The 14,113-nt window shown below is 43.1% G+C and overlaps 1 protein-coding gene across 1 annotated transcript in view; it reads left to right on the top strand.

The window, feature by feature from the left end:
* Positions 1–9,715, top strand: part of ARHGAP20 (Rho GTPase activating protein 20) — a 62,587-nt gene extending 52,872 nt beyond the window's left edge. The window contains exons 11-16 of the mRNA XM_065647327.1: positions 1,105–1,283; positions 3,579–3,740; positions 5,148–5,257; positions 6,196–6,385; positions 6,832–6,943; positions 8,633–9,715. Of these exons, the coding sequence (XP_065503399.1) occupies positions 1,105–1,283; positions 3,579–3,740; positions 5,148–5,257; positions 6,196–6,385; positions 6,832–6,943; positions 8,633–9,693 (1,814 nt within the window). The 3' untranslated portion in view covers positions 9,694–9,715. The remainder of the gene's footprint in view (positions 1–1,104; positions 1,284–3,578; positions 3,741–5,147; positions 5,258–6,195; positions 6,386–6,831; positions 6,944–8,632) is intronic.
* Positions 9,716–14,113: the final 4,398 nt, after the last annotated feature.

A 14,113-nucleotide genomic window follows, 5' to 3' on the forward strand; every position in this document is an offset into this window, starting at 1 on the left:
GTAAAGCATAGGAGAGAAAAATCTGGTATTATATCATATGCCACAATCCTTACTTCTGCAAGCCTTGCTTCTACCCTCTGCCCTCCACAACAGCAGACAGCAAAATGTTTGACCAGGTGGAAGAACCAGCTAATAGAAAGGTGCACAGGGTAGGTAAACTACTGAATCAAAGCTGATTGATTTTGAAAACATCTAGAAAAGGAAAAATATATCAGAATAAGTTTTTTCTGGTTAGCACTTCCATCAGAAACAGTCTCAACACACCCTGAACAATAGCCCATGCTGCTAAGAAGCACTTACACTGGCTGATGTTGAGAAAGGTCGTAAGAAAAAGCCCTTTTTGTATCCTAATACTAGTATTTCCTTCTCTGTGTGCTGCAAATAAGAGCTTCAGTTAATGATATGCTTTAGTTGTCTCATGAAATACATTAAAATAAATGAAGAGAAACGGAGCCCATCAGTGTGTTAGCAGCACGCTGAAATGCCATCTGGAAGGCGTTGATTAAAGGGCAGGCACTGTCCCCAGCCATGGTCAGCAAATGCTTGGAGCAGGGGCACTAATGGTACATTTACTTTGTGGAGAAGAGAGCAAAGGCTGTGACTTTTCCTGGTCTGAAAACATCTCGCCCCACTAGCTGATTCTCTGGTGCTACCTGTGGGGAGAGCAGGTGCTCTCTCGCATTGCCCGGGGAACCAGGATGCCTCTGGACAGCAAGCCAAGGTGAGGGCCGTGCTGGTGATGTGTTACTTTTCTCCAAAGAAGGTCTGTGGTTCTGCACCTGTGGATGGGAAATGAGTTATTTAGCAAGCCTAGCCCTGTGTGAAGTCAGTGGGCTGAGGTTTTCCATCCTGGACCTAGCGGTAAGTGCTGAGCCTGTGGTGAGCAGTGCAGGGCAGATGCTGGTGATCCTCCGAGGAGCCTGGGTCAGGCAGCACATTCCACACACAGGTATGCGCATGGTGGATTAGGCTGAGCCGAATGCCAAAGAGTTGGTTGAGTTCATGACATTTTTTCATTTGAAACCATAGCAACCACTGCAAAACAAATACTGGAATTAGAATTGAAATGCATTTCTTCTAATAAACACCTTTCTCTTTTCCCAGACTTAAGCCAGAAGTCGTTTAAAAGGAAAAGATCTATCATAAACTGGGCTTTTTGGCGTGGCCCAGGCACTCACTTGGACAATGCGCCCCTCTCCTCAACATCTGCTGCTCCTGGGAAGCTCTTTGGCCTCTTGCTAACAGCCATCTGTGAGGATGACAACCTGCCCAAACCACTCTTGGTGAGTCCTAGGCTCAGGGCTGGCTCTTGCCGTGGTGGAATTTCTTTGTGTAGTGAATGAGAACATGGGGACACTTCGTAAACGGGACACTGAATTTATGCAAGCAGACAAACCGGAAGGAAACCTCATTTGTGGTTCTCAGCAAGAACTCTGGGTTTTAACATATGCTGTGGTCAGGCCTGGTTAATACCAAACAGCTTGAGAAATGTGTGTGATGGTTCTGCTGCTCCGGGCTGTTTCTTCTTTATAGTCCATGCTATAAGGCTGGTTCCCTAATCCTCACTTACCCAGTGGAAATAAATACCACATTCACATATACTTTTTAAACCACTTCTATCTGTGTAAAATCCCCAACTCCATGAATGTGGCATCTACTCTCCCAGATAGCCAGCCCATACTCACATATAAGTGCTGCCTGCCCTTAAGAAGACCGTTTCAGGGCATCCCAGGGCACTCAAGCACTCTGAGTCCTCGTTTTTGATCTGACAGCAGCACTGCAAAAATGAGTGGGAAGGCAGATGCTGCGGGAGCACCTCAGTATCTTTTCATCCTGTCTTGGGGGAGTGCTAGTGCTGTGGGTGCTCTCAAACCCAGGCCAGGAACATGAAAAGGGTTGTCCTAGGACCCATTTGTGGGCATAATTAAGGCAAATGTGCAGCATTTTTGGTCAGGACTGAGGATGATCCTGCTGTCGAGGCAGCAATTGAAACATTTACAGAGTGGGAGTGAGCCCCGCAGGATTGGACCCCTCATCCTAACAGACCAGCCTTCAGGTGGAACAACTTGCCAGAACCCCACTGAAATCAGTGGGGTTACACCAGTTTATAGGAAGAGATGGTTTGTCTCCTATGCTTGTGCTCGATGTGCTGCTTTATCATGGCCCGAATAGTGAATCATACCAGGACTTTTCAGGTCTTTTAATAGTGCGGGTTTGTTATTTTCTTTTGAAGGAGAACCATGCATTTTTATCATTTAGGTTATTTAAATAAGCCCTCTAGAGATGGACTCTGTAAGAGCCTGGTCTCTCATTCTCTCTGTTTGAGAGACGAACCAATGCTGCATTTCAGAAATTTCTCCAAGACACAAATATTAGTGAATTTCTACCTACCTTACAGGCCCAGACTAGGAAAGTCACCAAACCCCACTGTTTAGCCATTACTGTTGCAGTCACTTGGTTTAATGACGACAGACTCTCCCCCCAAGTGACCCTTTTCATGCCATTTTGTATGATAACTCAGTCCTCAGCCCATTGTGTGCATGCACGTAGTCCCAGAGACTGTCTGCACTCCTTTACCCCTCGGAAGAGACAAACATGACAAATTCTACATTGCTTGGAGCAGGCCTGGGGAGAGGTGACCAGCATGTCTGAAAAACAACTCACAGGAGACTGCAGAGAATTAAGCAACTGGAAAATATCATGTACATGTTACCTCTGGAGAGATCTCTGATTTCAGAATCTCCTTTCTGCTCGTTTTTCCTCTCTTATTTAGCAGAAGAAATCAGGCCTTCCTGTTATTTTAAAAGCTAGGCAAGAATCTGCTTGCTTTCCCTTTTCTTTTAAATACCTCATACAGTGAGTTGCCTGCTTGTTTACTCATTTGCAGCCTCATTGGCTTTGAAGGAGCCAGAATTCAAGCTTTAGCCTCATCTGAGTGATGTCCCAGGCAGGAGCACTTTGTCCCAGAGGTGGTCCTGCTAACAGCCCTGAGCTGCTTGCTCACAAGAAGCAGAAGGGGTAAAAATCTGACTCTGATCTGCCGTAGAAGTGTAGCTAGACATTAACCAAAAAAAAGCACTTTCCAGCTTAGATAAAATCTCATTTTTTTCAGACATCAGGCGTGGAACAGAAGTCTTTGTCTCTGGTTGGTGATAATATTGAACACACTGATGAGTGGTGAGGTTCTCATATCTTGCTGCAAAGTGGTGTCTGGCTGAGGCCACTGTCAGATGCAGGGCTTTGGATTAGGTAGACCACTCTCCTTTTCCCATACCACAGTGTTTATATATTTAAATGACTTGGCTAAAACTTGCACAGATCCTGGAAGATCATGCAGGAGGTTAGTGCTCAGCAGTGGTAGCACAGTATTTTTGAGGGGTTGTTTTCCAAAAACAGTGCCACAGACCACAGGTTTGCTGCGCAGTTTGGCATAGCTTGGAGGGTCAGCCTTGGTTTGTGAGCTTTTTTAGGACTCAGAGGTTTTCAGCTGTGGGAAGAGTGGCAAAGCTACATTTTAATAGCACTAGACAATAAAATGTATTTCTGAGAAAGCCTCTTTGCCTTTTAATTTTGCTTAGGACATGCTGTCCCTTCTTTACCAAGAGGGCCCTTCCACCGAGGGTATTTTCAGACGCTCTGGAAGTGCAAAAACCTGCAAAGAACTCAAGGAGAAGCTTGATTCAGGTGCTGAAGTGGATCTAGCCTGTGAATCCATATTTGTGACAGCATCTTTGTTTAAGGTATGTGAAGAACGCTTCTTTTGCCCTTTTTGAATGAGAGCAGTGCAAATCCTGGGCATAAACAAGCAGAACTTTTCCTCAGGGACAGGCCCAGAAAGGACTTGGTGGGCTGAATTAAGAAGAGTGGTCTGGCCCGCTGAAATAAATGGGGGCCTCTAAAGGAGGTTACCACTGAATTAGGATGGGGCAGAGGGCTAGCCAGCTTGTTTTGCTGCCGGCTCCTGAGGTCTCAGTTACAACCTGGTCCTGTAACTTAACCTTTTCTCTGCTTAAAGTCAAAGAAATACTAGAAAAGCAGTCGTGCAGACTTGTTTCCTTACTTGTCAGTAATAACTTGTGATTATATAGTGTTGCCCTAAATATTAGAATTAATTTTCCCGTGGATTATCTTTTCTTACAGACTTGTACTTTAAAAACAATGCTACTTGTGCAAAAAGCGTGCCAGACCTTAAGTAAGATTTCAGCTGCAAGAAAAATCAGCATATTTCTTTTTACTTTAGTACCCTGCATCTGTTTATGTGTAGTTTTTGCTTAAAAGAAATAGTAATCTCCATTGTTAAGCAAGCACTGCTTCAGTGGAATATTTTTATTGCAGAAAGCCACTCCTCTTGCTACTATGTGAGAGGTTCTCATAGATGAGACTTACACAGTAAATGTCCTCCTAGAAGACTGAAGAGATGCGTTTAGGGCAGGACAGCTACACCAAGCAAAGTGCTGGTGTGCAATACTCATCCCATGGGAACAGTTTCACCGAGGGGCAATTGCTTAGCATTTATCACAGTGAAGAGCTACTACAGAAGAGAAAATTTGTTATTCATGTGCATCATAGCTTCCCTTACCCTGGCTTGTTTGGGAAGCTAGGATTTGGGCTTCTTCCCAAGTTGCAACAGTTTGCCCAACAATGGCTGAGTTATTAGGAAACAGGAGCAGCAGGACTACCCATGACTAGTTAAGTACTCCGTTACCAAAAGGGATGGATTAGGGGAAGGAAGGAGGTGGTGCCTTGGAGTGCTTATGGTCTGGTGGTATTGGAGCTTGTCAGCTAAGGAGAAGAAACAGGGACTACAGATGAAGTGATAAGGAAAGACAGACATTATGCAGCATCAAAATAACTTGTCCCACCGCAGATTTTTAGTTCAGCAATAGCAGATGAAGCACCCCAATACCTCTGGCTTGACAGAAAAGGGTTAGGAAAGGGCAGGAAAATATTCACTTTAAGCATAATCCGAAGATCTTCTTTATCTCAGATGATTTTCTGCTGGTTTTAGTTGCTGTGTGGAACAAGATGCTTTTCAGCTAGTGCTGTCCCACTGATACATCCTCTTGTATCCGCATATCTTATTCCTACTCCCTCCCACGCTCCAGAACAGCTGTTCATGTGTTTTGTTCTTCTTTTCTCTTGATAAGGATTTTCTTCGCAACATCCCAGGCAGCATTTTGTCATCCCAGCTCTGTGATAAGTGGGTCTCTGTGATGGATCAAGGAAATAATGAAGAGAAGATAAAAAGCATCCAAAGGTAGAGTTCTTTATGTTCTCTGCATTATTTTCCTATAAATTAGTATTCCAGAATGCAGAATCCCAAATATTAAAGTTATAACTTATAATTAATTATTTTTTTAATTAGATGATAAAAATATCTTTGTATATGAAGGAGCATTTGACCTTACATATATACTTAAGCTATTGCCTGTATGAGACAATTTTCTGGCTCTCTTTTGTTCTGCTTTTCTGCCTTTTGTGGATACCAGAAAATAAATGAAATATGCTTTCATAAAAAAAATATGTATAATATTTATAAATTCACTGCTCAAGATCTGGATTTGTGCCTGATACCAAACCAAAATCATCTGCAGGGAGCTTTGGGGTCCTAGGTGAAAAGGTAGCTGAAATCAGTTCCTCATATATTCCCCTTCATTCATGTCAAATTTTAGCGACTATTTTGAAGGCAAGATGCAATTGTGAATGAAATACTGGAGCACAGTGACAAGGGAACCCTCCACCCCTGCAGGTGATACAAAACAGAAAGTGGGCAAAGTTGATGTCATGGGAAATGGAGCTTTGTACACTAGCTGACCTCACACATATTTACATACATGTGCACTTATGGCAACTAGATGGCATGGACAGAGAGCTGAACTGTTTGGTTAAGTGAATAGTGAATTATCAGGTAACTTAGGTGGAATATAGTTTCATGTCATGCATTATACTTGGTTCATTAGTTTGACAGAGTGTAATTTTAATCATGTGTTACGGTGTTTTCTGTCCTCCCAGAAAACTGTTCAGAGATATGCCAGAGCGAGGGAAGCAGCTGAGCAAGAACACTCCCTGGTTTATAAGCGGGCCGCGTCACACCATTTCTGTATTTTCATTATCTTGACTTGTGTGTATCTATGGAATATGGTTCTATTCTGTCCAGTCACTGATTTGAAGAATTACATTTGTGTATGTTTTCAGGTTAATAGAGCAGCTCCCCAGAGCTAATGTTGTGCTCTTACGCTACATCTTTGGAGTACTGCATGGTATAGAAATGCGATCTGAAGAGAACCAGATGAATGCATTTAATCTGGCCATCTGCATTGCACCTAGCCTGCTCTGGCCTCCTGTTTCTTCCACTCCTGATGTAGAAAGTGAATTTACAAAAAAGGTAAGAGACACTGCAATGTAGTGAAAAACAAAACCAGCCTCCATCCTGTCTAACCATGCTGTTGGTTACAAATGTGAAAACAGTCAGCACCTCTTCAGATCAAGACTTGTCCTCTTCTCACAGTCTGCCTGGAAGAAGGGGAGGGAGATCATAAAGCAATACCCAGTGTATTAGCAAAGTATTTCATCGAAAAGACCTCTGACTGTGGTGACCTTGGAATAGGACAGTAGAAATGGAAAAGATGTACGCAAGGATGTATACTGGGACATTTTAACGGGGACTGGCTGTTTTCCTCAGGCCCAGGAGATTGGGTGAGGAGTTCCTGGCTGTCAGGTCACATCACGGATGGGCAGTTTGCTGCTCTTCCTCATCTGTATGGTGAGCTTTCCCTGAATGGAGTAATGGAAGGTCTGACAAGACATCTCTCTCCCATTGCTTTGTTGCAGATTTCTAGTCTGGTGCAGTTCCTCACTGAGAATTGCTGCAGGATTTTTGGAGAGGAAATTACCACACTCTTTGGAGAAATACTGATGACGTGCAAGAGAGAGAACAGCTCAGGTAATACAGATGGTGTTTTGATCCTGATGGACAGCTAAACTCAGCCAGGCAAAATATCAGTATATTCCCTGGAAGAATACTGTTCCCTCTTCATGTGGTGTTCCCAGACACTGCTGATCTCTTTCCTTTGACCAAAGTATTGGTGATAATCACTGATTGAATGTATTGTAGGCCTGGACTGTATCATGAAATGCTCTCCCAAAGAATCACTTGCCCCTATTCCAGTAATCTGAGCCACTGTGTTAAAAAAGGGCAGAGGGGAAACAAAGAAAAAGAAATAAAATCTGCAGAACGTTTCATATCACGTCGAGATCTTTTGCCTCAGCCTATATTTTCCCAGAGTATCGAGAAGTCAGTGATCAACAAAGGTTATAATACAGCTGTCACACCATTATATTAGGGTTGAAAGCATCTATTCTTCATTATCAAAAGAGATAGATCTCCAGTGTTTCAATAGGACATCGAGATTTTGCTCCTAGCACAGGAAAATCGTGGAACTCGTGACTGAAAATGTCTGACAGACTAGTTGGCAGAGCATTCCAGAATATCAAAAATGCTCTTTTTCTCTCCAACTCTGTGATAGTATCGATTTTAACTGGAATTTTGGGTCTCTCCTTGGATTATTTCTAATGCAGCATTTCTGTAAAATAAGTTTTGGCACAACTGGCATATACTAAAAGTGGTAATGGCACCTGCTCTGGCATGCCAGACTGACTCAGTGTGGCCGTCCCAAACTCCTTGTGTTCAGCCTCCAGTGAAATCTGGTGAAATCCAGGGAAATTGGGCCTGCCCCCTCCCCAAGAGTGGAAGCTCATGGGATCTGCTGTGCTGTGCTGCGACTGAGAGCTCAGACTCACAATAGATTACGGCAGCTGAACAAGTTTTCAGCACGCACTGAGGCGTGGTGACTGCCCATGCGTGAACTCTGTCTGCTGCAAATGTGAGATAAGTCAGCTTAGCGTACCCCAGAGCAAAAAAGATTTAATGTAATTCCAATTATCGCATATATGGAATAGCGCCCAGATGCGCGCTGCTCAGTGGAAATGAGGTGACTGTTTAAACAGCGACTAGAAATTTCTTCATAGTGTTGCTCTTAAAGATATTGTATATTCTGAAAGACCTTAAAAGTACAAAGCATGCCCTGTTTTCTTCATTTGTTTAAAAGAAGGTGTTGTGGTTTAACCTGACAGACCGCTGAACACCACATACTGCCATTCACGCACTCCCCACCCCCAGTGGAATGGGAGAGAGAATCATAAAACAGGTAAACCTCATGGATTAAGATGAAGACATCTTAGTAGGACAGGAAGGTTAAATGTTGCTTTCAATGTTCAATAACAAAAATTTGATAAATTACTGATTCAGTATACTGTTTGTAAAATATTGTTTACAGCTGGATTACCTACTAGTAAAGTTCCCCACTTATAAAAACAACATAAACGCCCCTAACCCTTATTTGTGCTATTACCCTATATTTCTTGACTGCACTGCAATTTAGAACTCGTTTAATTTTTTACATTTCAAAATTAGATAGTATTTTTTTCCAAAATTATTGGCATTTCTGCTTGAAGAATCTTCAAAGGGCAAATGCTCCTGAAAGCAAAGGATACTTGCCAAAAAAAGGAAAAAGCAGCTGCTTGTCAGCAGGGTGGTTCAGTCACTGATGTAGCACTTGGTTTGTCCTTGCAGATGCTGCTTCTCTCCATCTGAACGACTCTTCCTACGACAGCCTGGAAAACGAGGCGAACGATGAAGCTGACTCCTCTTCCAGTGACTGGATTAAGAACCGAGATCAGGATAACAGGAGCAGGGAGTCCGTCTTCACTCTGAGCGATGGTGATTCGGAGCAGACTGAAGTGGATGAAATCCAAAGTAAAACCAAATCGAAACAGTTGACAATTTCTGTTGACGTATACCATAAGTTTTCATCACAGGAAAACTCAGAGAACGAGTCTCTCTGCTCCAAGGCACTGGGCTTCTCTGCAGCAGCTACCTCAGGTGCCCTCAAAACCTTGAGGAGACACAGGCGCTCCTCAGAGCCAGCAATTGGCCTCCTTGCCCCCAGCTTTGCCCGCATTGGTGACAGTCACGAGAAGGCAACACGCAAAGCCAGCTGTGATGTTGTCCTGTCTCATGAAGATGAAGACTATCTTCATCAGCTTCGGTCATTGCAGATGGAGGGGCAAAAGCTTATCAATCAGAGCTTGATTATAGGGATTAATGTTGGTAAAAGTGAGAACACCAACCAAAATGTTGAAAAGAAAGACTTGTCCCATTGCCTCCTGCCTCCAATGCCAGAGGGATTAAATATTTGCTCAGGATTTAGCTCTTCTAGCTTATCTTCTCCTGGGACATCTCCATCTGTGTCATCAATGAGCTCTCTGGACAGTGCTTTCTCTCAGTTTTCAGACCAATCTGTGTTTACCCCAACTGAAACCTCCTCCCCTTTTGACAGCACTTTTCAGTCACTAAAGAAACACGAAGACACTGCTGCTGAAGCGGCTGATGACTATTTGGTTACACCCACCAAGGTGCCACCATCTCCACAACCTATGATCGCTTTGGCTGAGGGGGGCTTGGTGGAGCCCAACAGCAGGCCAGCGACCCTGAAACCTATTGATGGAGTTGACAGCTATTGGATTAAGCCTGACATTCAGCCATTACCTCTGAAAGTCACAGGAAGAGACAGACTTCATGATCCAAGATCAAAGAGGAGGTCTAGAAGAGCATTACAGCTATCCAAAGTTTGAAGAGACTGACCAAAGCTTTTTTGCGGAGGAATCTTAACGCTTAAAATAAACACCATAAAGAAAATCCCTTTGGTGTTAATGTGTGTTCATTTTAAGTTTAATATCCAGGTTGTTCAAATTTAACTGCACAGTCCCCAGATTCACAGGTTTTCTGTTTTTTAGGAAACTGTCTGAGTAATGTTCCCACATAAAGCTTTGCAAGAACATTGTAAAAATAATAAAAATTGCTAAAAAGCAAGCGAACAGAAATCTCTTGAAAATCTGGAAGGGTCTGAGGAGGTAACTAAGAGCAGCACCCTGTTGTCTGAGCCTACGAGGGCAGCAGGGTGTCTGCTGGGCTTCTCCCCCTGACCACTCGTGTGTTGAGCCTTGCAGATGTGAGTCCCAGTCCTTTGTGGTTTTGATGTAGCGTGCAAAGTCGGCATAGATTCCATAACTGTGGTATTATACTACTGTTCTGAAACGGATAGGTATTACCTTCATTGTCCTCCAAGGAGTGTGTTGTTTTCTGTATGTTTATAAGGTATGTTCAGTAAGTGTAGTTATTTCTTTCACACTGCAAAAGAAAGAAAAAAATAAGCTCAAAAATATGTAAAGAGAAATGCTGAAGCTTGTAACTAACACCTTGCAACTGTGTGTTTCATTTATTGTGCTTTGTTGGCTGTTTTGTCCATGTTTAAGTTGTGAATAGTTTCTTAATATTGCTGTAAATGGCATTATGTACTATTGCAAGCAGAACACATGTAATTTTATTATGCAGCATCTAAAACATCGTATAATATATTAAAAGTAATGCATTATCTAAATGCTTTGAGTTTGTATAATATATCCTGATAAATTTTGCTATTATATATGTTCTGAAAAAAATGTGTATTTTTGTACTTGCAAAAAACTGCTGCTAATTTTACGAGTTCTGTTTTGTTGTTACCGCACTAGTATTGGTGTGTATGCATTCAATGCTATATATTAAATATTGTTTGTTATGTCATAAATTCAGTTTATATTCTGTGTAATTTTTTTTAGGTGTCATTTCTACAAGCTATTGTTGAAGCAAAAATCCTGGTGATACCACCACATTTTTCTTTCTCTTAGGGTGGCATCATCCATACTGTTTGTCATCATCGTGTTAACTTTTGTAATTTTTTTTTTTTTCCTGCCCTTTTGCTCTTCATCTAGAGAGAGGAGGGTAATGGGATGAAGTTAATATAGAGATGGGGATACAGGAATATGGAGGTGCAGAGAGATCTTTTCAGGTAACAGATACTGGGGGTGGGAGCAAGGAAAGGAGGGGACCAAGGCACTGGATGAGAGCAGGATTAATTGGCAGGGTTATAGAGAAGGCAAGAAGGAAAGGCGGGGCTAAACTAAACACACCTGGGCATGTGTGCATGTGTACGCTTCTGAAATTGCATTGATTCATTCATTAGCTTTCCATTTTCAAAAGCCGTCCCCCACTCCAGTGAATACTGGCCAGTGTTGGAGTTTCAGATCCTACGCTGCTTAACTGGTCTCCGGTAGAGGTGCATGTGCTCCCAAGTCACTCCATGTGTCTGAAAAATGTAAACACTGTCTAGTGCACTAAGCCATTTGCAAGTGTTATCAGCATACAACATTTTTAGCTCTGTATCAGACAGAATGGATACTCTGCAGCAGATCTGGAGTGGGAGGAGGTGTGTTAACGAGGTTAGAAGTATCCTTACTTGAAAATATAGAATCAGAGGGTTATTATTTTGGGCTCTCATCCTGCAAATGTTGTATCTGTAAGCACAGCAGCATTTGTGGAGACCCACATAATGCAATAAACCATCATGCACTTAGAACTACACCAGCATGTGTAATTGTGTGCAGGCTCGAAGACTTCACTGCAATTTGTTCTTTCTCTTGTTTTTAATATTCAGCTGTTTTAATAAAAATGGTAATATGCAGAATCAGCTCTGTAGTAGTCACCTTCCAAAGGTAAGTCCTTTGTATGTATTTTGAGACCTGTCATATAATAGCCCTACATATGCACTCCCTTTAAAACAAAACAAAACAAAACAAAAATAGATGCCATTTTGAAATAGAACAGCTACTCTGCATTTCTTTGTTCTTTTTGAAACAGTAAAAAGCATATTGCCATGCTGCCAAGATTACATCAAGTAGCGAATGCTGATTCATTGCAACAATAACAAAGCTTTAGAAACATCTCTAGTCTCTGCAATATAAATGTTCTGTCCTACAAATGATATCTTCCAGCAAGCCGTTTATCTCTGCTAGTCTGAAGTAAAAGTATATCCAAGAGTGCTTCAATGTGAAACAAATTATGTGCCTGCTTTTGAGCTGTAGCTAATGCTAGAGTGCCTTCAGCTTTAAACATATGGTGAACAAGCTGGATGGAGACCCAGTACAATTTAAAACGCTCTCCTGTCTTCCAAGACACACACCCCGCTGCTGCACGAGGCATCGTCTGTGATAATCACAAAAAAGAGCGCTGATGGGGAAGATCACTGTCTGCAACTGAAAGAATTAAATGCTGTTAAGATCCAAAATGGGTCAGACTGAACCTTTTCAGAGTGTCAGATGTGACTCTGAAGACGGCAGTAAGCAGCAGCTCTAGGTGTGCTATTGTTGGGAAGCCAACATTTGATGTACAGGTGTCGCTCTTACCGTGGGCACCTCCACGGGCTGGGGCAGGTTCTCTTGTCCCGGGAATGTTAAAGAGAAAGTTCTGTGACTTTTTTCATGGCTCTGCTGATGGCCTGTGAGAAGGTGTTGGGGTAAGGGTGGTCCCGAGGGCTGAGCCCCCCTTCTGCCCTGGCTCCAGCTGGGTGCCCAGCGCTGTGGTCCCTGGTGAGGTCCTGCCCAGGTCCGGGTACCTCAGGACACCACATCTACCCCAGCGCCTGCCTCCCTCCACTGGCTGCTTTGGAGAAGGCGCCTGAGTTTTGGGGACAAATTGTAGGTAAGATGTTTCCAAAATGATTTCTTTCCTGGAGCAGCGAATCTTCATAGAAAAGAAAAAAAAAAAAAAAAAAGAAAAAAACCCCTGAATTTGGGAAGAAAGAGTGGCGATGACTCCTCGTTCACTGCTGTCAAGCACACAAAATGAAGCAAACTGACAAATTACCTCTCTCACTTGGACTTTCTGTCCCACAAGGGTTCATGATCTCATCATTAATGAGCATCTTACCTCTGTTTCACAAGTAATAACCATCATTCCTTTCACATGATTGCAGAGATTAATTGAATGTAAATTTAAAGCAATATTTCTCAATCCACATTGAAAGGTTTTGCCTTTTTTTTTTTTTTTTTTAGCCTTGGTAAAGGGTTTATGGGCCTGAAATGTCATGGTTTGTGTTTTGTTTCTTTTTTTGGGGGGAGCGGAGGGTGGGTTGTGCACTCTTCCAGTTCTTCCCATCAGTCTCATAAATGCTATTGCTTCATCCCTGCAAGCTTTATCTCTCCAGCACAGCCCAATTCAGGAAGCAGGAAGACATGTCCCATCTATTTTCTGCTTAAACTAGTTTGTAGAGTTCAAGAAAAACAGATTATAGGTCCTGCGGCTAAAGGTCTCCCTCTGTCCATGCCTCCGAATCACCAGATTTCTTTCAATACCTGCTAGTCCAGCCCCTTTCCTGTTCTGGGGACGTCTGTTGTATGACATTTGGCAAACATATTTGCCTCCTTCACTCCCTGTTTTGCACCACCAGTCTTTTCCCGGTTTACTGGGACAGGCTGGCGCTTGCTGGTGTTTGCACAGCGCCCAGCAGAGCAGAGTGCTGCGTGTGGGGGACAACGATGCTGTTGAAGAAGGAGCAGGGTGAAACCTGCTTACAGTCCCGAGTTTATCGCGGCTGTGGTGACCTCTGCATTAGATGGGGAACTTCCCAACCAGGTGGCTTGGTAGCATGGAGCTGTTATTTAATTTTCTACCACATCCACAGCCCCATCTGTACCCATTCAACTGACCTTACTCACAGATGCAAAGTCCAGGAGGGTGGTGGTGATAAGCTCTCACTTGAAAAGAAAGAGAACTGCAGATTCTGAATTTTTTGCTTTCATCCGTGCATGACCAGACATGATGGATTTTGAGATGTCAGCATGGGCTGGTGCTTTTGGGAACCACATGCACATGTGCACTCACACGTATGTGCACTCACACGTATGTGCACATGGTGGGGCTGCCATGACCCAGGCACACAGATCTGCTTCACAGGCCTTGCAGGCTCATCTGTGCATCTACAGAGTTTCCAAAACAACCTCAGTGAGCTGGACCTATCAACCTCCTCTCATTTTCATCCATAAAAACACAGGGATGTGGGGTAATTAATGCTGGAGGAGAACTCAGGAGATCTCTAGTCCAGCCTCCTGACACAGGTTTGCACATCCATGTAGCTCATGTCTGGAAAAAAGATGGCAATACTCCAGCAATTCACTGCTA

The sequence above is a fragment of the Caloenas nicobarica genome, chromosome 1 (assembly GCF_036013445.1).
Source record: "Caloenas nicobarica isolate bCalNic1 chromosome 1, bCalNic1.hap1, whole genome shotgun sequence".
Lineage (NCBI taxonomy): Eukaryota > Metazoa > Chordata > Aves > Columbiformes > Columbidae > Caloenas > Caloenas nicobarica.